This window comes from Heloderma suspectum, chromosome 3, assembly GCF_057233095.1.
Source record: "Heloderma suspectum isolate Gila_16-S chromosome 3, 16-S_ref, whole genome shotgun sequence".
Classification (NCBI taxonomy): Eukaryota; Metazoa; Chordata; class Lepidosauria; order Squamata; family Helodermatidae; genus Heloderma; species Heloderma suspectum.
In genome coordinates, this window is record NC_139460.1 from 154,480,020 (window position 1) to 154,501,450 (window position 21,431).

Here is a 21,431-nt window from a genome sequence, read left to right on the forward strand (position 1 = left end):
TAGATGCCCTCCCGTGAGATAGATAATGGCCTGCAGGTCATACACTGAGTTTAGATTCATGTGATATTATTTTAATGAAGTTTTATTTGGAAATAAAATCGGTTCCTAAAAATGAGAGCTAGGAGAAATTAAGCATACCAGTACAAAAGGTGTTTCATGTTTATCTTCTTATTGAAAATAAAAGATGTTTATAAAAACAACCTATCACAGTGTTATCTAGATGTAGTCCAAACTAAATGCCTCCTCCCTTTTTAAAGGTCACTTTAAAAATTTACACAAGAGGAAATGTCTATCTGCAACCATTCTTTGACAAAAGCCTAATCTTAAAACGTGACAGTTGTCAAAACTAACATTTCAAGAGCAATTATTATATACCTCAAGGCATTTGTAACTACTAATTTGAATCCATTTCATAAACAGGTATAATTTCATCAGCTGATTTTGCAATGGGTTTCTTTTAAGCATTAAAATGCAAGTTTATAAAACAATCCACGAATGTATGGAATTACAATTATCAACTTACTTTAATGTGTCAAAGAAAAATCCCTGGATCTCATTTTCCTCATTGCCTTCTTCCTCTGTTACATTTCTTGTAGCTAAACATGGCATATGAACAAAATATGACAATATGTTCACTTTGCAGAAGTTATTACAATGACAAATATTTCTATCAAAGTACCTTATATATTTCCTAAAATGAGAAAAAAGAAATTAGACAAGTTCTCAAACAAATGACAAAGGAGGAAGATCATGTTTAGTGTACAGTTAGAAAATAGGTATTTTCTGTTCTGTAAAGGCTCCCATCTACAAAAAAATTACAGATGTATATTTCTGTATTGATTCTCAATGCCTGTGGCTACTTTTGCCATATCCCACAAAATGCAATCACAACCAATGGTGTGTGTCAGGAAAACAAATACTGGGTGAATTACTGACCCCATAAGACATTTTCCATTAACTTCAATGGGGCCATGCAGAAGATTACTGCCTTCAAAATTCTAGACACTGCCAAATATTTTGTGATAATGTCTCCAGTAACACCACACACAAGCGAAAAATGTACCTTCTGCCTGAGAGTCATCCACCGCTTTGTATTCTGTGCTCTTTATTGCAAGTTCCACACCATATCCAGACAAATACATCTTCTCAGAGATAGGTTTCTGGTTGAGCACATCATTTTGAAAAGAAAGTAAAAAAGGAGTGCTAAGAGCTGCCCATTTCTAAATAACATCCAAAATTAGGTTTACTACAAAGCAAGTCTCGTCAAAATCAGTTGGAACTCTGAGTAAATATGCATAAGATCAGAATTTTATTTTACTATAACAAGTAATTGACCATTAAATTGTAGCAGATATTTGATTGGAGTAGAACTATATACTCTGATAATTCTGCTCCCAAAAGTAAGGTTCCCACTGTCTGAATTAGTATTTTCCTATTGGTTGTTAAAGTGTGGACCTGAAATTGTTTTTTGATGTTTGGACACTATAGGCATCTAGCCATGCTATCCGTGGCCACTTAAGGTGGATCCAGATTTAGTTATAGTAAGAGTAGACCCATTAAAATAATTGAATTTGACTTAATCATGACCAACTAAAGTCCCACTGATTTCAATAAATCTACTCTAAGTGTGACTAAGTCTGGATCCAACCCAGCCTTTTGGGCTGTACCACAAAATTTTCATGCCCAGCTCAGGTGGCTACAATCACAAAACATCAGGGCCACCTCACTTCACAATTAGGCCTTGTGAATGAATGCCAGGGTCCAATTAATTCAGCATTAACTTAGAGCATGTTTGATATTTTTTAACTATATGCATGTGATATATACATGTGGAGTGAGATCTGTGATTGTACAGGGTAAAAACTCCCACCACAAGGGCCATTCTAGAAGACAGTTTTCACTACTGTCAACCAGATTAGGATTGGGAGGTGGGTGGGGCAGAGAAGACAACCTCAGGAAACTGGAAAATAAGAGGACTACCAAACTAAAGGAGAAGCTGGTAATTTCTATGTATATAGAACATGTAAATCTACATAATGTTCAATAGGAAAATGCAATGCAAAACCAGTACAATTCAGAATTTCAAAAAAGGGTAAAAAATAATATTCAATAAAACAATTCCCGAGTTACTTGTTCCCCAGCTATATCAGTTTTCCTATGACTGACTGTGTGTATACTATGTAAACCATCTGAAGCCAGTCATTCCTGTTAATTGTAGCATGCTATACTATATTTGACCCCTTTATGGATCACTGCCTTGTTGTGGCGAAGGGGTTTGCGTAACTCAGTGAAACCATAAGCTATGCCGTGCAGGGCCACCCAAGACGGATAGGTCATGGTGGAGAGTTCTGACAAAATGTGGTCCACTGGAGAAGGAAATGGCAACCCACTCCAGTATTCTTGCCAAGAAAACCCCATGGAACGTATCACAAGGCTAAAAGATATGACGCCGGAAGATGAGCCCCTCAGGTCGGATGGTGTCCAATATACTACTGGGGAAGAGCAGAGGGAATTTCCAAGTAGTGCCAGAAAGAGTGAAGCAGCTGGGCCAAAGCCGAAAGGACACTCCGCTGTGGATGTGTCCGGTGGTGAAAAGGAAGTCCGATGCTGTAAAGAACAATATTGTTTAGGAACCTGGAATGTCAGATCAATGAATCAAGGTAAGCTGGAGGTGGTCAAGCATGAGATGGCAAGACTGAACATCGACATCTTGGGAATCAGCGAACTGCAATGGACAAGCATGGGCGAATTTAATTCAGGTGACCATCATATCTACTACTGTGGGCAAGAATCCCTTAGAAGAAATGGAGTAGCGCTCACAGTCAACAAAAGGGTGGGAAAAGCAGTACTGGGGTACAATCTCAAAAACAATAGAATGATCTCAGTACGAATCCAAGGCAAACCATTCAACATCACAGTAATTCAAGTCTATGCCCCAACCACTGAGGCCGCAGAAGCTGAGGTTGATCGGTTCTATGAAGACCTACAACACCCTCTAGAACAAACACCAAAAAAAGATGTCCTTTTGGAATGCTAAAGTAGGAAGTCAAGAAATCACCAGGATAACAGGCAAGCATGGCCTTGGTGTACAAAATGAAGCAGGACAAAGGCTAATAGAGTTTTGCCAAGAGAACACGCTGATCATAGCAAACACTCTTTTCAAACAGCACAAGAGGCGACTCTACACATGGACATCACCAGACGGTCAATATCGAAATCGGATTGGTTATGTACTTTGCAGCCAAAGATGGAGAAGCGCCATACAGTCAGTACAAACAAGACCTGGAGCTGACTGTGGCTCAGATCATGAGCTTTTTATCGCAAAATTTCAGCTTAAATTGAAGAACGTAGGGAAAACCACTGAATCATTCAGGTATGACCTAAATCATATCCCTTATGAATATACAGCGGAGGTGACGAATAGATTTAAGGGATTAGACCTGATAGACAGAGTGCCAGAAGAACTATGGATGGAGGTCTGTAACATAGTTCAAGAGGCAGCAACTCAATCCATCCCAAAGAAAAAGAAATGCAAGAAAGCAAAGTGGCTGTCTGAGGAGGCTTTACAAGTAGCTGAGGAAAGAAGGGAAGCAAAAAGCAAGGGAGAAAGGGGAAGATATATCCAACTGAATGCAGAGTTCCAGAGAATAGCAGGGAGAGACAAGAAGACCTTCTTAAATGAACAATGCAAAGAAATCAAGGTAAACAATAGAATGGGAAGGACTAGAGATCTTTTCAAGAAAATCGGAGATCTCAAGGGAACGTTTTGTGCAAAGACGGGCATGATAAAGGACAAAGAAGGCAGGGACCTCACAGAAGCAGATGAGATTAAGAAGAGGTGGAAAGAATACACAGAAGAATTATACAGGAAAGATCTGAATGTCCCTGATAGCCATGATAGTGCGGTCACTGAACTTGAGCCGGACATCCTAGAGAGTGAAGTCAAGTGGGCCTTAGAAAGTATTACTAACAACAAAGCTAGCGGAGATGACAGTATTCCAGCTGAGCTATTTAAAATCCTAAGAGATGATGCTATTAAAGTGCTGCACTCAATATGCCAACACATTTGGAACACTCAACAGTGGCCACAAGACTGGAAAAGGTCAGTTTCCAATTCCAAAGAAGGGCAATGCCAAAGAGTGTTCAAACTACCGTACAATTGTGCTCATTTCACATACCAGCAAGGTTATGCTCAAAATCCTACAAGCTAGGCTTCAGCAGCATGTGAACTGAGAACTACTGGAGTACAAGCTGGGTTTCAAAGAGGCAGAGGAACTAGAGATCAAATCTCCAACATTCGCTGGATCATGGAGAAAGCAAGAGAATTCCAGAAAAATGTGTATTTCTGCTTCATTGACTGTATATTGTCGCTCTGCTTATTTAATTTATATGCAGAGTACATCATGAGAAACGCCGGGTTGGGTGATGAATCACAGGTCAGAATTAAGATTGCCGGGAGAATTATCAATAATCTCAGGTACACAGACGATACCACTAGGGATGTCAAGAGAATTCCGCCACGAATCTCGGGGAGGCCGAATGCCAGCGCATTCGGCCCGCCGAAATCGGTGGCGGAACGGTCTGCCCCCCCCGCCCCCCCGGGACGGGACTTATCTTGGGCAGATCTTCCTGGTGGCAGCAGCGGCGGTTCGGCGGTGGCGGCTGCGGCGGCCAGTCTCCCGACCGGCTGCCGCTGCCACCATTTCCAGTTAAAAAAACAAAAAAAGTGATAGGCTACGTAAAGATTTACGTAGCCTATCATGGCTAGATTTTTAAAAAACACCGTGATAAGCTACATAAATGTTTACGTAGCCTATCATGGCTGATTTAAAAGAAAAACAACAACAACGCGCGTACGCAAATGGCGGCGCCCATGGGTGCCGCCATTTGCATTCCTTATTTTGGCACGTCTTAGTCTACGTAAACATTTACGTAGACTAAGATGGCGAAAATAAGGGGAACACAAATAGTGTAGACGCTACGCTATTTGCGTTCCCCTTATTTTCGCCGTCTTAGTCTATGTAAATTTTACATAGACTAAGACATGCCAAAATAAGGAATGCAAATGGCGGCGCCCATGGGCGCCGCCACTTGCGTACGCACGTTTTTTTTCCTTCTTTTAAATCAGCTGTGATAGGCTACGTAAACATTTACGTAGCCTATCACGGCTGACTGAAGGGATGCAAACGGCGGCGGCTACAGCCGCCGCCATTTGCATCCCTGCTAGCCAGCGGCCGGATGTCCGGCCGCTGGCGGAGCCGGCCGGCAGCTCTGCAGAATCCCTGCAGAGTGGAGCTGGCCAGCCAGGATTCGGGGGGGGGGGACGGAGCGCCTCCCCCAGGCCAGAGTTTCGGGGGGAGGGACGGAGCGCCTCCCCCCCCCACGAATGTCACCCTTCGAAAAGGTAAGTGACCTTCGTACATCCCTAGATACCACCCTAATGGCAGAAAGCGAAGAGGATCTAAAGAGCCTCTTGTGGAGGGTGAAAGTGGAGAGTGCAAAAGCTGGTTTGAAACTCAACATTAAAAAAACTAAGATCATGGCATCTGGCCCCATCACTTCCTGGCATATGGAAGGGGAAGAAATGGAAGCAGTGACAGATTTTATTTTCTTGGGCTCCGAGATCACCGCAGACGGTGACTGGAGCCATGAAATTAAAAGACGCTTGCTCCTTGGGAGGAAAGCTATGGCAAACCTAGACAGCATAGTAAGAAGCAGAGACATCACCTTGCTGACAAAGATTCATATAATCAAAGCTATGGTTTTCCCAGTAGCAACATATGGCTGTGAGAGCTGGACTATAAGGAAGGCTGAGCGCCGAAGAATTGATGCTTTTGAACTGTGGTGCTGGAGAAGACTCTTACAAGTCCCCTGGACTGCAAGGAGGTCAAATCAGTCAATCCTAAAGGAAATCAACCCAGAGTGCTCATTGGAAGGACAGATACTGAAGCTGAAGCTCCAATATTTTGGCCACCTAATGCAAAGAGAAAACTCCCTGAAAAAGACCCTGATGCTGGGAAAGATTGAAGGCAAAAGGAGAAGGGGACGGCAGAGGATGAGATGGCTAGATAGCATCACCGATGCAATGAATATGAACTTGAGCACACTCCGGGAGAGAGCAGAGGACAGGAAGGCCTGGAGTGCTATGGTCCATGGGGTCACGAAGAGTCGGACACGACTTAACGACTGAACAACAACAACAGCATACTATATTTGAAGACAACAGACCCCGATGACAGGGGAAGAGCTTGATTCTGAGAGATCAGCTAATCAATTTGCGAGAGCGATACCAGAACCTTTTGGAAAATCCAAGACTTGGAACAAGATGCTCAGTGATGAACAGCTGATCAGCACCGCTGATGCTAAATATATGAGCTATGTTGTCTGGTGACTGTGGATGCCAGGCATTAAAACGATGACTAAAGCTGCAGTCCTATGCACACTTACCTGGCAGTAAGACCCATTGGACACACAGGACTTACGTCTGAGTAAACATGCATTGGAGCACAATGTAGGGGAATAGGTATTGCCTTAGTCCACTAGTCCCCCAAACTGTGTGCTGTGGATTGTTAGTATGCCACGAGAGAGGCTGTAGCATGCCTTGAAAAATTTAGCCAGCACATTGGATGTATCCACTATTCCACGCCTCTGAAAGCAGGAACACAACATGCAGCATTGATTCCCCTTGGTCTGCCAATGTATGGGCAGGCAGCAACCTCATCCCGAGTAAGTAAAGACTTGCTGTGCTTCCCTGACACTGTTGCACTAGAGCACAGGGCAATCCTGAACGCATTACTACTATTGCCTAGAAAACATCTTATCCCCAGCTGACTGAACAAAAGGGAAGATGAGACCCTAGGAGACAATATTAACTATGCAGTTGCAAGAATGCCCGCCCATTGTTCTTGGGGCTCATTGAGATAAATCTCTCTCTGTTTGAGTGTTTGATAACCCCCCACAAAAATGTGTCCCACATACCAAAATTTTGGAAAACGCTGCCTTAGATGATCAGTTACCTGAAGTGATAACCAGAATACGTACCTATATTCTGTTATATCCTGGAATACATTCTGGTGTTGCTATCTGCAAGCTGCATGTTAAGTCTGTACTGATTAAGCACTGATTATTGTATGAGTAGCGTTTCTTTGAATAAATGAGCATACAACACCTCCCAAAATATTTATTATAAAATCAAATGATTTCAGCTTTTAATTATGTAGTGCTTTAACTACCTTTTGTGAACTCAATGTGACATTATAGTACGTTTTCAGAAAACTGCCTTCATTCATGCAATTACTTACACAAATCAATGGAGTATCCTCAATTATTTAAGAACATTAAGCCAACAACCCACATGAGATCTGCTTGGCAAGGAGGTTGGAGGGATTATTGGGTGTAGTTAAGAACCTGTTCTTAATTGGAATGCCACAGGCACGCGTGTGTGTGCGCACACGCAGGATTTGTGGGAGGAGGGAAAGAGAAGAACCAAAAAGAGCAACCCCCCCCATTTCTTCCATGCCAACACAGTTGACAATGCTAATACATATGATGGGATGCATTGGACAGAAACGGTGCTCTCACACAGGGCAATAGAGAGCCTGTGGTGTAGTGGCTAGAATGTTGGACTAGGAGTCGGGAGACCCGGGTTGTAGTCTCCACTCAGCCATGAAGCTCACTGGGTGACTTTGGGCCAGTCACAGACTCTCAGCCCAACCCACCTCACAGGGTCGTTGCTGTGAGGATAAAACGGAGAGGAGGAGGATTATGTACACCGCCTTGGGTTCCTTAAGGAGGAAAAAAGGAGGGATATAAATGTAATAAATAAATAGCCACAGTTGGGCTACAGGAGCCTGGATGATTCTTCCCTGAAAAGCAGTCTACAAATATTTTAAATAAATAAAATTAAATAATAATTTCAGGTCCCTTTCCTGAGCTTTTAGCTTACATTTAAAAATTAAAAGCACCTCTAGCCTTATTTATGGAGATATAGAGCAATATCCAATCCTTCCCCCGCACTAGCAGAACTCACTGCTAGCACAACAGGAAGCTAGCAGTGCCAGAAGGAGTTGGAAAAAAGCAGAAATGCTTGTTTCTGAAATAGGGCAGGCCAGTGGAGGTTGCAGAAGAAAGCTCTGCTGGCCTGTTCCGATTAGGAAACAAGAATTTCCATTTGTTTTCAAGATTGCTTTTTGAACTGGTACTTTCTGTTGCACAAGTAGTGGGTCCCGCTAGCACTACAGATGGAGTGGGAGCACAGTGATGTTAGATACTGCCCATAGAATTGTACCCAATGGTAGTCTAACTTAAGCCCCATTCATTTCATTGGGCCTACTCTAAGTAGGACTAACACTGTATCCAATCTGTAAGGGGAAAAACATGCTTCCTCCCCAATTGCTCAATAAGAACTGTTGAAAACTGCTCGATGCTTGAGACCTTAATCTTGTCTTTAAAATGTAATTAAGTTTAATACAAATAACTTTAAGTGTATTAGGTCACCTGTATTTAGGTTTCTGAAATGACTAATCATGTGTCCTGTGGTATATACTTGGCCTGCCTCCCACCATCAGCACAAAATTTCTGGCCACAGGTCTGATGCCATGCAAACTCTGCTCAGATTTCTGAATGTCTAAACTCAACTTGGATTTTTTGATAACCAGGCAGTAAAAATGTCTTCTGTTTCTCTTCTCACATACGCCTGGTATAGATGTAATGTCTAGAATCTTCTAGCCATAGGTAGGAGATAACGAACATATCAGAGACTAGCATACTTCCCCCTGCTTCACAAATTACCCCTTTCCTTCCATGGCTTGTTCTAACCATGGTGTAGTATTACATCTGTATTAACACTGATCATAGTTAAGGCTAAGCAGAGTCCTTTGAAAACAGGGTTTGCAAACACACTCCTAATCCCGGCTTCAAATTCTGATTTCAAGTTTAATCCCGGTTAGCATGAACTATGGTTAATCAGAAAGCACACATGAAGGGGATATGCGCGACTGTCCTCCATGCACTGAATGCACAGCCCTACAATCATTCTGTGCATTCAATCAATGCATGGGGGGGATCATGTGTACCCTCTTCCATGCTCCCCTTTTGTGGTAGTCAATAGGCATTGAAGAGACACAACTGAGTATGCAACCATGAGACAAATGGGGAAATTAGAAAAAAAATAAACAAACTTTATTTTAATGGGAGTTTAGTTATTTTACTTCCACATGCACCTACCTGGACAAAGTGTCGGAGAACGTAAACAATTTCCTCCTTTTGTGCTTTATCAGACAAAAGTTTGTGAAACGTGGCGAAGTCTTTTGTACCCATTTCAGCATAAAGGATCACTACTGGGAGTGCGTCATTGAGTGTGGGGAATTTATGATCTCCTTTGAACAGATATGGCTTGGGCCTTGGATTAAGAACAAACAATTTTTCAGCTCAGCATAAATGATACTAAAATGAGAGTGTCAGAAGGGAACAATTGACAAAGCATATAAAAGGGCAATCTATGCTTATCTCCTCAGAAGTAAATTACCATTGAGTTAAATGGGACTTACTCTCAGGTAAGTAGATACATTGCAGCCTGATACACTGAAAGGACATCACAATTGGTCTAACTTGTTGCAGAGCAAGGTGAAATTCCATTTCAAACTGAAGATGAAACTCTGCATCCATCACAGGTCAATTTTACTAAGATATAGTTAAAAGCTACAAAACAGCAAGCATAAAGCACTGAAGCTATTATATTTAAATTATCCTGTAACATGCAGTACTAAATACAAACATTTAGTACTGTTTGTATTTAGTACTACTGGGCCAAAGGTAATGCAGTCGCTAAAGACGACATGGGTAGTTCAAACTCCAGTTGGATTCAGGCTTGGTTTTCTAGTCTTATGCTAGAGGAGCAATACCCTCACCAAGCACAAAGCAACATGAAGCTCCATCCTATGTGAAGCTCCATCCATGTTTACTCAAAAGTGACTCCCATTCATTTCAACTGAACTTACACCCAAGAACACACAGGACTGTAGCCTAAATTGTGTGTACTGGCAAGAAGAACGTGTTAGGTATGTGCATTTATTTATTTATTTCTATACTGCCCAACAGCCGAAGCTCTCTGGGCGGTTCACAAAAATTAACTAACTAATTAACTAACTAATTAACTAACTAATTAGAGATTTCACCTCTCTGTGCCATTTTTAACTACATGTAATATTTATTCTCACATTTTATGTGCTCACTTTTTATGCACTCACATCTGCTAGTAGGAGATCCACAGGGAGCAGGGCAAATGAAGAAACAAACTTCAAGGTTCATTTTGATAGCACCTATACAGTGCTTCCATCCTACCAAGAAAACTGAAGGGAAAATAGGTGCCGTTTTCATTAGAACACACTGTGGCTTAGCCAGAGAAATCTAGCCATGCAGCCACTTCCAGACCATGGCAGTCCTCATCAACTGTGTAAAGGGTGGCCCGACTTTAGGTTTGCAGGGCATATACATATATTACTAGAATCCTGATATCCTCCAGAGTCAGGTATAAAATATTAATTCAGGCAGGCAGACATACACTAAGAATTAAGAAACAGGGTGCCTCAGAGCACATGCTCAGCCCAGAAATTTGTGATCAGTACTATAACCAAGCTCACAAGTCCTTTCACACGAAAATTCACGCCATTCTTTTTTAATTTATAGGGCAGGGGGAGGCTTTTTAGTTGTTACCATTGTTAAGACAATTGGGAGTCAGAAACTTTTGCTGATCTACAGCAAATCATCCAGAGATCTACCAGGAGATCCTGATCTACCGTCTGCTCACCCTGGCAGATGCTGGAATGGGATAAAGGACCATCCAGGTTCAGAATGTGGTGATATGAAAGGCTAAAATAGTGCACCTAATCCCTGCAGCTAGAGTAGCCTGCGAATGTTACCAGCACAGAGAGAGCAAGAAACCACTGAGGGTGTCAGTACGGGTGTGCTTGTGTATGAGACAGACCATACAAACACACACAACCATCATGTAAATAGTCAGAAAGTATTTAATTCTGCTTGATTTGTTTGAAGTTACCCAAATTTCCTTGGAGAAGTTGAAACAAAATTAGAAGGCAGCCTGATTTTTTTTTTAAAGTAATATGTCTTGACCAGAGTTTGTATGTATCTCATACACACACACTTTACTTATCTCGGATGTTAAAAGCTCAACCGGACTTATTCTAAAAAACAAATAACCATGATGAGACAATTCCAGAGCTCAACACTCCCTATGAATATGTAGTCTTTGAGTGTCAGGGGAGGTCAATCTAAGTGGATGGAGATGGCGGCAGCAGCAGCAGAATGTGGGATGGAGTAGAAGTGGTAGAAATGACACTTCTTGAAGTCTTGCCTGAAATGGAAAACACTTACAGAAGCAGCCTTGTGAACAGGCATTCCCTAGCCACCTCTGATGAGTAAGAAATGCCTCCTGCTGAACAGACAGAAAGCCTACACAGAAGCGGATGGGTTTAATTTTAGGCTGCAAATAACTAAAATAGACACGTGAGACAAGTGGGTTAGCATTGCGTAAGTGTATCTGATTAGGATGTGGGGCAGAGCTGGAAAAGGGCTAAGATCAAGGGGTGGTATCCAATGTTAGTCCTACACAGAGCAGATCCATTGAAATGAATAGGACTTAAGTCCCTTTCATTTTTAAGTAGGACTAACATTGGATACAACCCAATGAAAGGCTCCTCATTGACTTCTTGAGAGGAAATGAGTGGCAAGATGTTTATCGTGGCTGCAGCTGAGGATGGCTGCAGCTGAGGATCACAAAGGGGTCGGGAAGGCCTCTTGACTCAGACAGAAATGAAAGGACGACAGAACCTTACAATATCGTTAAAATTAATTGTGGCATCTTTGACTAATGTGCCCTGTTGACTTTAATGACCATGTTTACATGGTAAGAACAAAGGTGTGTGCTTTAAATTTTATGCAGGTATGCATATATATATATATATATATATATATATATATCTTTTGTTCTGTAGCATCATTTTTAAAAAAACAGATCACTGAAGAGAGCTCATTACATTTACCTTTCAGCAGCCTTCCTCAGAAGCTTCTTAATTTCATTAGTCTTACAGGTGCTCTTCCCATGGATAACCACAAATGCGCTGCAACCTTTTGGTGGAGGCTCATCAGCTGCAATCTAATATTTCAAGAATTACACTCAACCCAGCTGGTTTAATTGCATTTCATCCTAAAAGTAATGTACCTTCCTTTGATTAAAACAGCTTATTCAGTTGCTATCACATTGTGTGTCTAAGTACCAAGTATGTGAGGAGAAAATAATGAAAAGATCAAAACTCTAGAAGTAACAGTGTATCTGTTTCTCAGGATTCCAACCATCTTCAGTGATTTAGATGTCTGAGATGTACCACTTTTTTTTTGGCTTAGCAAAAGAACTGTGATAGTTTGTCTGTAAGATTTTGAGGAAAACTGTGTCTACCTATCATGACAGGAAGGTAAGGTACAGTCTTCCAAAAGGCTGACATCATAAATCGCTGACAAGCCTCTGAGCTTACCACATCTATCCATGTAGTTACAAATATGCTCTTCTTGTAAACTGATCAAGATCTGCCTCCATTTTGGTGTCAATGTCAATGGGATATAACTTTCTTTTCCACCTTGGTGCAAGTTTGCATCACAGAGCTCTGTCAAGTCACATGATCTGTTTGATTATGGCTTGTTTTAACTAACCACAGTTATAACAAACCATGTACACTTTAGAACTAACCAGTTTCCCATTATGTTTGAACATGGGGGACATAATGGGAAACTAGTTCTAAAGTAAAAGAGAAGCTTTTGATTTCCTCTTCACATACCCATAAGAGGCAAGGAGTGAGAGAGTGCTCATTCCTCCTTCCCATAAGAGGAAACCATGGTTTCCTGTCATATCTGAACCAAACCAAAAAGTTGGAGCCAAAGGTGTTCATACATGTGGGGAACACTGTCTTCTGCTCACAGAAGGACTGTATTACAATTTGCATCCGAGTGAGAAAACTCAAACTGACTTGTGCAAGGACTTGAGAATTGCTACACATCTACTCATTATAGCACTGTAGAAACTATCCACTAGTGTAGGGGTGGAGAATGTGTGGCTCGCCATATGTTATAGGGTTGCAATTATCAGCCCCAGCCACTCTAGCCAATGGTGAGGGATGCTGGGAGTTATTGTCCACAAACATCTGGAGGGCCACACATTCCACAACACTGAGCTAGCACAAGTGTTTCTGGAATAGTGTTAGCAGCTGTTTTCCTTTCACTTGTGCTTCTTTTGCTCTAGCTCAATGCAAGAAAATTTTGGGGAGGTGATCCATGGGTTGACTGCAATGGTACGTTGTGCAAATTTCTAATGCATGCTTTTTAAGACGCTTCTTAACATGAGAACACCTGAGACCTGAACAGCAGGACAGCGTATACATTTAAACCACTTATCCATTCAACTCCAAATCAACAATGCAATAGTTGCCACTTTAATTTTTTTAAAAAACCCGGTACTATTTGAATATATTACTTTTAATTTATGTGTATTCCTTTCAGTAAGAGCAGAGACTCATGCGTATAGATTGGTTTTACCTCTTTACAAAAGCTAAAACCTTTAACCCTAATATGCCTCTATATTTTCTATACAATAATCACCCGTAATGGAAACAAGCCTTACATCAGAGTGAGTGGCTGGGATGCAAGCGATACTTCCCGCATGATGGGAAGCCTGTAAAGGGCCTTTTCAGATACTACACCCCCAGCTTCCTACCCAAGGACAGACTAGGAGTGGGTCTCATGGTCACACTCCATGCCACCTTCCCACCACTACTTTCAGAGAAGGCAGAAGCTAAGAAATGAACTGAGAAATCTCAGGTTTATTATAACGTAGGACATCCTTCCCCAACCAGGGGCCCTCCAAATGTTTTGGACTACAACACCCTGCAATCCTGATCATTGCCATGCTGGCTGGGGAAGATAGGAGTTGTGGTCCAAAACCTCTGGGTGGCATCAGGTTGGGGAAGGCTGACATAAGGATGCTAGTGGTTCCTGAAACAACTGGAAACAAATGAAACCTCTTATTTCCAGAATGGAATCAGTCAGTGGAGCTCCCACAACACCCCCATGAGTGTTTCCATGCATTTCCAGGGTTTCTTTGCGAAGCGCTAGTTCCTGATACACTAGCGGTGGGTCCCACTGGTGCAACAAAACTAGCAGAGGTGCACTGACAGTATAGCATACTGCTCACATAATATATCCTGGATCACTCACTAACTCTGCCCATGGTGCAAGGCCTACGTGAAACCTGCTACGGAGCTCACACACTGGGGTTGGATATCATATGAAGAGGCCATGTGGATGCAAACAGATTGTCTCCAGACTCATCCTTCTAAAGTCAACAATGCTCCTCCAAACTAAGTGCTGGCGCTTACAAGACAGCCACCATGCGGAGGCCGCTGTAAACTGCGGCCTGTGGTGCTTTCCTCCGCTCAGCAAGCCACAGCTGTGCACAGTGGCTTGCCAAGCAGACAAGAGACCACACTACTGCAAAACATATTAGAAGGGAGGTTTGCAGTAGCAGAAAAGAAGTCTTCGAACATGCAACAACTTTTTGCAGAAGAATGGCTTGTTGCATGAAGACAGTCACCATGAGGAGCCATTTTAAAAAGCCTCTACTGGTGACTGGTGCACATGAAGCAACTGCCTAGTAGCTTGTGAACTGTAGCCATACTGAGATTCCTGGCATTTTTCAGCCAACTGTACACACCTGCTGAAACATCTGAACAGTTGGAGAATAGGCTCGTAAGGAAAGAGAAAATTTCAAAAGGTTAATCTGCAAATTTGTGAGGAACTGTCCAGCTTTCTTCAAGATTAAGTTGTAATAAGAATGTTCCAAGACTGCATAAAAAGAAAAGAAATACAAGGGAGATGTTAATAACTGATCCCCAATATCAATGCATTAAGGCAACATAAATCATGTCTTCGATGCGAAAAGCCCCTAGAGTATAGAAAAATATTTCTGATGAGTTGCCAATACTAAAAATAAGCTTTCAATATAATACAAATGCAACTCCTCAGGGTAGCATTTTACAAATCAAATATACAACATGCTATTAAGTGCTATTTCCATGAAGACAGGTCCCTCAAATGCAGGTATTTATGGGTTTTAACTTCATTTTTTCATAATATATTTTTTATCTTGGGTTTAACTTTTAAACATCAGCAAGGCAGCAATGCATTGAATTCCTAGTGGGGGCACCACAGAAACAGAGGCTGAAGGAAGGACAGGCATGGATGTAACTGCACTAATAACACCCTCAGTATTCTGATGGGGCAGAGGAGGATTTGCAACAGCTGCTACCTCCAAAAATGGCTGCAAAAGGACAGCATGAAGGAGAACTTCTTAGAAAGCTATGCTTTCCAGGAGTGCACTGGTTTCTTCTTTCAACCTGAAGAAGTGGCAGAGAGGTTTGAAATGGAATCATATAATACTACTTTATAGTATCATGAGTCATTTTGCCCAATGAAAGATGGTGTAGGCCAAGGCAAATGCCTGGCATGCTGTGAACAAAAAATAAATAAATGATGTGTTCATGGAAAGGCAAAGGGGAAACTGGAGGCAGACATGACAGGGCTGTGGAAGAGAAAAACAGAAAGTAGTATGAGGAGTATGGATAAACAATGGCAAGAAAACAGGCTGTTTTTTCACAGTGCAATTACATATATAATTTTCTTTTAACAAATAGTAATTAGGGCTCCAATCCTGCTTGAACACCTGGGCAAATCCTTAAGGATTAAAGATTAAACAGAGAACACTGCCCTCACAACAACAGTTGCTGGTTCTACCCTTTCCTGCATGGAATATTCTGGCTGAGTAGCCATTTGAATGGTCCACAAAAGCTTGTGCCAGAATAAGTGTGCTGTCTTAAAGGTGCCACAAAAGTCTTTGTTTTTTGTGCTGCAATACACTAAAATGGCTACCCCTCTAGAAATAACATACACTGTATGTTTTGGAACATGCAGTTCAGCTGCTGTATCTGTCTCCTCCCTCTCTGCCCTTGGACAGTGAAAAGATCTAGTCTTGGGAGGCAAAGGGAATAAGAATCCCACAGGCAAACAACTGACATCCCCCCCGCCCACACACACACAGACACACACACAACTGCCAGCAGTCAGAGGAGTGAGAATGGCTGAAAGGCGATGGGAACAGTCACAGTGACCTAATGAGAACTGGAGTTTTTCTGGGGAAGGAATGCCACCCCAGAGCAATGCTATGTGTTAGAGCGGGTAGAAACAGCTTGAATGTAATAGTATTTTAGTCTTATTTTATGAAAGCCATCCTGGGATTCTGAATTGAGAGAAGGATTTAAAACTCTAAAAACAAACCAACTAACAAACAGTTGTGGTGTGACCTAAGGCTTAGACAAATAAAAAATAAAATATACACCATTCTATTCACTGCCTAGTACTCAGTTGACAGATTTGCGGCCAGTTTACACATCCTTATTTTATCCACACAATTCCTCCTTTGTACATGGTAGCTGAAAAAAGTATCACCAGTCACAGAAATTAAGCAGGGAATGAGTCCACTGTTTTCAAACGCTAGGCATATCTGTCAGAGAGACTGGATGCATTCATTCAGCATAACTGATATTCACAAGCCCCATATTCTCTGGACTCAGACCACACCGGACTCTGCAAGCTGTGCTGTGTGCTATCTGCAGTTTTATGTGCAGTATCAGCCCAGGGTCCTTTATCACAACACTATGCTTAATTCTGTCTACAAACAATGGCCCAGTTCAGAAGTAATGGGAAACCATGATTTTTTATTTGAACGAACCTGTATGAGCCTCAGGATGATGTGCTCCCGCTCCCTCCCCTCCCTTTTTTGTAACTGCGAGGAGGAGATTGAAAGTGTTTGTTTCAGAGTTTATAATAAAATATTGGTCCCCAATATGTCTGAACTTGAGGAATTGAGGTTAGCTTTAACTCTAGTTAGTGAACAAGCCACAATCTGAAACCATGGTTTGACCATTGTTTGTTCTCAGTAGAATTTAAGCAAGCTATATTTCCGAGTTCAGATGTATCACAGAAATGTAGTATATCTAAAATAGACAGTGAAAGCTTCTGATCACCTTTTTTGACATGCAGAAGAGGAGAGGGAAAAGAGGAGAAGACAAGCCTGTTCTTGTTACTATTCATTTATGTAGTGGGAAGCCATGGTTCCCTGTTACGTTTGAACTGAGCCGGTTATATCTGACATTCTAGCTGACTATGGACTAATTCTCTCTCTCTCTCACTCACACACACACACCCGCACACACCACTCAGTGAATAAAACATTAAGTCATGACTTGCAAATGAAACAGCTGTTAAGAATCAAACCCAGCAGTGTGAACCTTTGCATCATTTCAAACCCAGATCTTTCCACCCATGGAAACAGTTCCCCCAATCATTTCTAGGTAATCAATAAATGGGTTATTGAATGATAAACATGCATGTGTGAATCATCAGCCCTGAATCCTCAAGTTTCAAGGAGATGTTTCCATGTAGATGCAACTCTTAGTGCCTAACTAGTGATTTGAAGAGTTCTCCCATTCAGCCCTCCAATTGGCTGGAATTGAGGGGGGACAGAAAGAAGAGAATGTCGGCCCTATGCTTAGGCAGAGCATGGCAGCCCACCTCATGAAGCAGATGTTGGGACAGCAAGACTGGGGACATCTTAGAATACTTAATTTTCATGTGAAGAAACCTGGAAGTGAAGTACTAGTAGTGACAGGTTACAAAACGAAATGCGGGTTTAAAGCATATAAGCTATTCACAGCACCATGTGGTACAAATCCCAGAAAGATCTGCTACTTCAGTTGTACCCAACTACCATTTTTAAAAAGTTACTTACCTCCTTTCTTGTATACTGTTAATTCTTTCACCGTTTCCAAGAACTGCCAGAACTGCTCATTGCTTTCTTCTGCAATGAATTCACTGTTAAAAGTGTGTGCAATAATTAATCTTTTAGTACAGTCCACCACACACACACGTTGAGAAAAAGCCTAAGTGTTTACAACAAGGGTACACAACCTGTGGCCTGGGGACTGCATGCAGACCCCAAAGGACTTTACTGTGACCCCCTCCCACAGGTGCCCTGATGACCCACCCTGCCTCTTTCCCACCACTTGTATGCTGCACTCTAGAGATTTTCATACAGACTGCTCTTTTCCTGCCACAGGAACAAGCTCTTTGTATTAGGATCATGGGGGTAAGGATGGACATACCTGTGTGCAACCCCCAAGCCATCATCACATGCAGCCCTCAGGGCCAAAAAGGTTGTGCACTCCTGGTTTATAAGGATGCAATCTACCACCCATGCCTAAATAGTAGTGGAAGTCCTCTGAGATCAACAGGAGCATTATAGCAAACCATTTGTAGATTGCAGACTAATAGCCCACATCACAGACTAATAAGGCATAACAAGAAGACACCTGTACCTCTTCTAAAATCAGAAGAACCGATGTAGCCGACAAGAATGGGACCCCGCAAGTATATGGTTTATTAAGTGATCAGTCATTTATACAGCATGACTGTGCCGATCAGCCTGGCAGAAACAGGAAACTGAGGCTAAGGCTGCAATCCTAAAAATACTTAATGGGGCATAAATCCCATTGAACTCGATGGAACTTACTTCCTGTTATGTGCAGAGTAATCCTAAACATATTTAGGATTGCTCTGCACATGAGACATCCAAGAACACCTACTAGCAAGTCCATTATTAGGGTGGGATTTAACTAGTCTAATGTTACTATTCACCCTCATAAAACTAACTAGGAATTAAAGGCATTCTGTCAGCCACGAGCTCAGCAGACAGGCTTGCACTGTAAATTGAGTAGATGAAAACTGAGTATGAGAAGACATGCAAGATATGGTACCTCATTCTTCCACGTACATAGCACACATGAAATCTGATGGTACAAGATGTATATGGAATGTACACTACTAAGGAATGCTCTGAATCTAATACGTTTGGCACTTTTAAACTCTTGATGTTCTACGGACTGAACCAGTGAACGATAACATAGAAGCCATTAGATATTTTTAAAATGATATTCATACCAATGAATATTGTTATATAATCTAACCACTTTCGGGTTTTTTTCCTAACTGGTTTGGGTTAGATTAGATAATGGTTGTGTATTTTTGCACACAATGGATTGGATCCAGATCATGTGCGGGAAACTTGTGTCCCTCCAGATGTTTTGGCCTATAACTCCATCCACCCTAGCCAGCAAAACCAATGGTAAGGGATCATGGGGTTGTAGGTAAAAACATCTGGAGGACCACAAGTTGCCCACCCCTGATCCAGGTAAAGTCAGTCATGCTTTAGTCCTACTGAAATCAATGGGACTTAAGCTAGACTTGTCCCATGGATTTCAATACAACTAAAGCATAATTAACTAATCTGGATCCAACTCAATGTTCATGTACAGTTTCTCTCATTTCCTCTTAACACTTTAAGGTAATAATACAAAATCAAAAGTTCACCAAGTGGCCACCTAGATTTTTCTTTCTTTTTATTAATCTGTTCAAAACTTGACAGCCTATGTGATCAACATGAAAACCTAGGTAAAGTCTTCAACCAACACTAGACTTCTAAGCAATCAATAGCAGAATCCCAGAAGACTGGTTGCGGACTTATTTATTGCTAAGACATAGCTTGAATTCAAATGCATCTATTTTGAGAGCGGTAGGAGGGTCAGCAGGATACCAACCTGAACACTACTGTCAGGCATGATAGCCAGCACTATCTCTGGTTGAGCACATGAGAATACTTTTGAAAAAATACTGTTTAGATGCACCAATTCATTTTCTTCCCTTTGATGACAGGGGAAGAGTCACTTTAAACAGAGCAGATAGGGGATCACTTTTATTCATTTGACACAGCGCGTGCGCACACGTAACCTCGGTCAAAACCTTGATCTATAAAGATCGAGCGACTTGAGGTACTAAATTGTTTTGAGCAACACATATGGTTATATGCAATAAAGTGATTACAGTACATCACCTCTGCCATCTTATGGTTTTGGAATAAGATTCACAGGATTGCTGGATGCAGAACATAATTACTACTTTTGCAGTTACATGACATGTAAGACATCTGTCACCAGTATTTTCACCACTTGGCAGTTAAAACAATATTACAAGAGGGCTGAAAGTAACAAAATGCAGTCTACTCTCTCACACACAGCCTCTATCCTCAGAACAACTCTCTGAGGTAGGTTGGGCTGACATGACTGATCCAAGTGAGCATCATGGTTGAGTGTGAATTTGAACCCAGGTCCGGCTAGTCCTACTGTAACTACTACACTACAATGGTTCTCAGGTGTTGAGGCCCATGTGATTCTCAACCAGACCGTGCCCTTTTCTCCTGGAACCTCCGAAGAAAAAGCTCTCCATCCATCCTCCCGTTCTAGCAAGTAGGCTTAACCCCATCCCCCTCACTTAAAGGAACATTGCATCCCCCTTCCCACATCTGCGGTTGGATCCAGACTGAGCCCTACTTAGAGTAGTCCCGCTGAAGTCAATGAAACTTAAGTTAGTCAGGACTAACTTCATTCCCGTTGGTGTCAATTGCTGCGCTCCGAGTATAACTACGCCTGCGTCCAAACCTTGCCGCTTCCTACCTCGTAAGCGAGCTAACGTGTCCTCTGCTTTCTCTCTCGGCCAGTCCTCCCACCCCATTTCCCCCGCAGCAGATCACCGCGGGGGCAGGGGCGAGCCAGCCCTCGCAGCCCCGCCGCCAGCCTCTTTCGAGGCCCCCTGAGGGGAAGCTTCTCCCCACCAAGGGGCTGGGTCTCGGTTTCTCTTCCGCGCACTCCCCTCTCCTGCCTAGCCGCACCGTCCGTCCGGCGGAGAGGGGTCGCGGTCCACGCACGCACCTGGCCTCCAGCAGCAACGGCGTGGCCTTCCACTTCGCCGCCAGCCGAGCAGCCACCGCTCTGACCGGGGCGCTTTCGCGGCCGCGCGGGCACACGCTCAGAAACAGCATCCCGGCGACAAGGGCCGCGGCCACCGCCATGCCCCTTCCCCTCGGAGAAGCGCTCCGGCCGGCTGCCACGCACGGCTCCCGTCAAAGCGAGAACGCCGCCCTACCCCGCTTTCCACCTCATCCAATCGCTGCGCTCCCTCGCTCCCGGCTCCCGCCCCCTGCTTTCCCGGGCCCCGCGGCACAGCCCGTTCCATTGGCCAAAGCAAGGCTCCAATCGGCGACGAACGCAGCGGCGGAGTCCGCACGGGTCTGAAATAGGGACGCCGAGGCGCGGCCTGAAGAAATAGGCGGCGTGAGCCCTTTGGGGAGACCGCTGGGACGCTCCGCTTCCCGGCGCAAGGGCGCGATCCTGTGCGCGCTTCCCCGGGAGTCTCATCGAGCT

General features: G+C 42.9%; 1 protein-coding gene across 1 annotated transcript in view; it reads right to left on the reverse strand.

The window, feature by feature from the left end:
• UGGT2 (UDP-glucose glycoprotein glucosyltransferase 2) overlaps nucleotides 1-21,206 on the reverse strand; it is a 98,823-nt gene extending 77,617 nt beyond the window's left edge. Inside the window, exons 1-7 of the mRNA XM_084844748.1 lie at nucleotides 20,940-21,206; nucleotides 17,909-17,991; nucleotides 14,777-14,907; nucleotides 12,060-12,172; nucleotides 9,226-9,400; nucleotides 1,064-1,160; nucleotides 524-596 (exon numbers count right to left, since the gene is read on the reverse strand). Of these exons, the coding sequence (XP_084700874.1) occupies nucleotides 524-596; nucleotides 1,064-1,160; nucleotides 9,226-9,400; nucleotides 12,060-12,172; nucleotides 14,777-14,907; nucleotides 17,909-17,991; nucleotides 20,940-21,079 (812 nt within the window). The 5' untranslated portion in view covers nucleotides 21,080-21,206. The remainder of the gene's footprint in view (nucleotides 1-523; nucleotides 597-1,063; nucleotides 1,161-9,225; nucleotides 9,401-12,059; nucleotides 12,173-14,776; nucleotides 14,908-17,908; nucleotides 17,992-20,939) is intronic.
• Nucleotides 21,207-21,431: the final 225 nt, after the last annotated feature.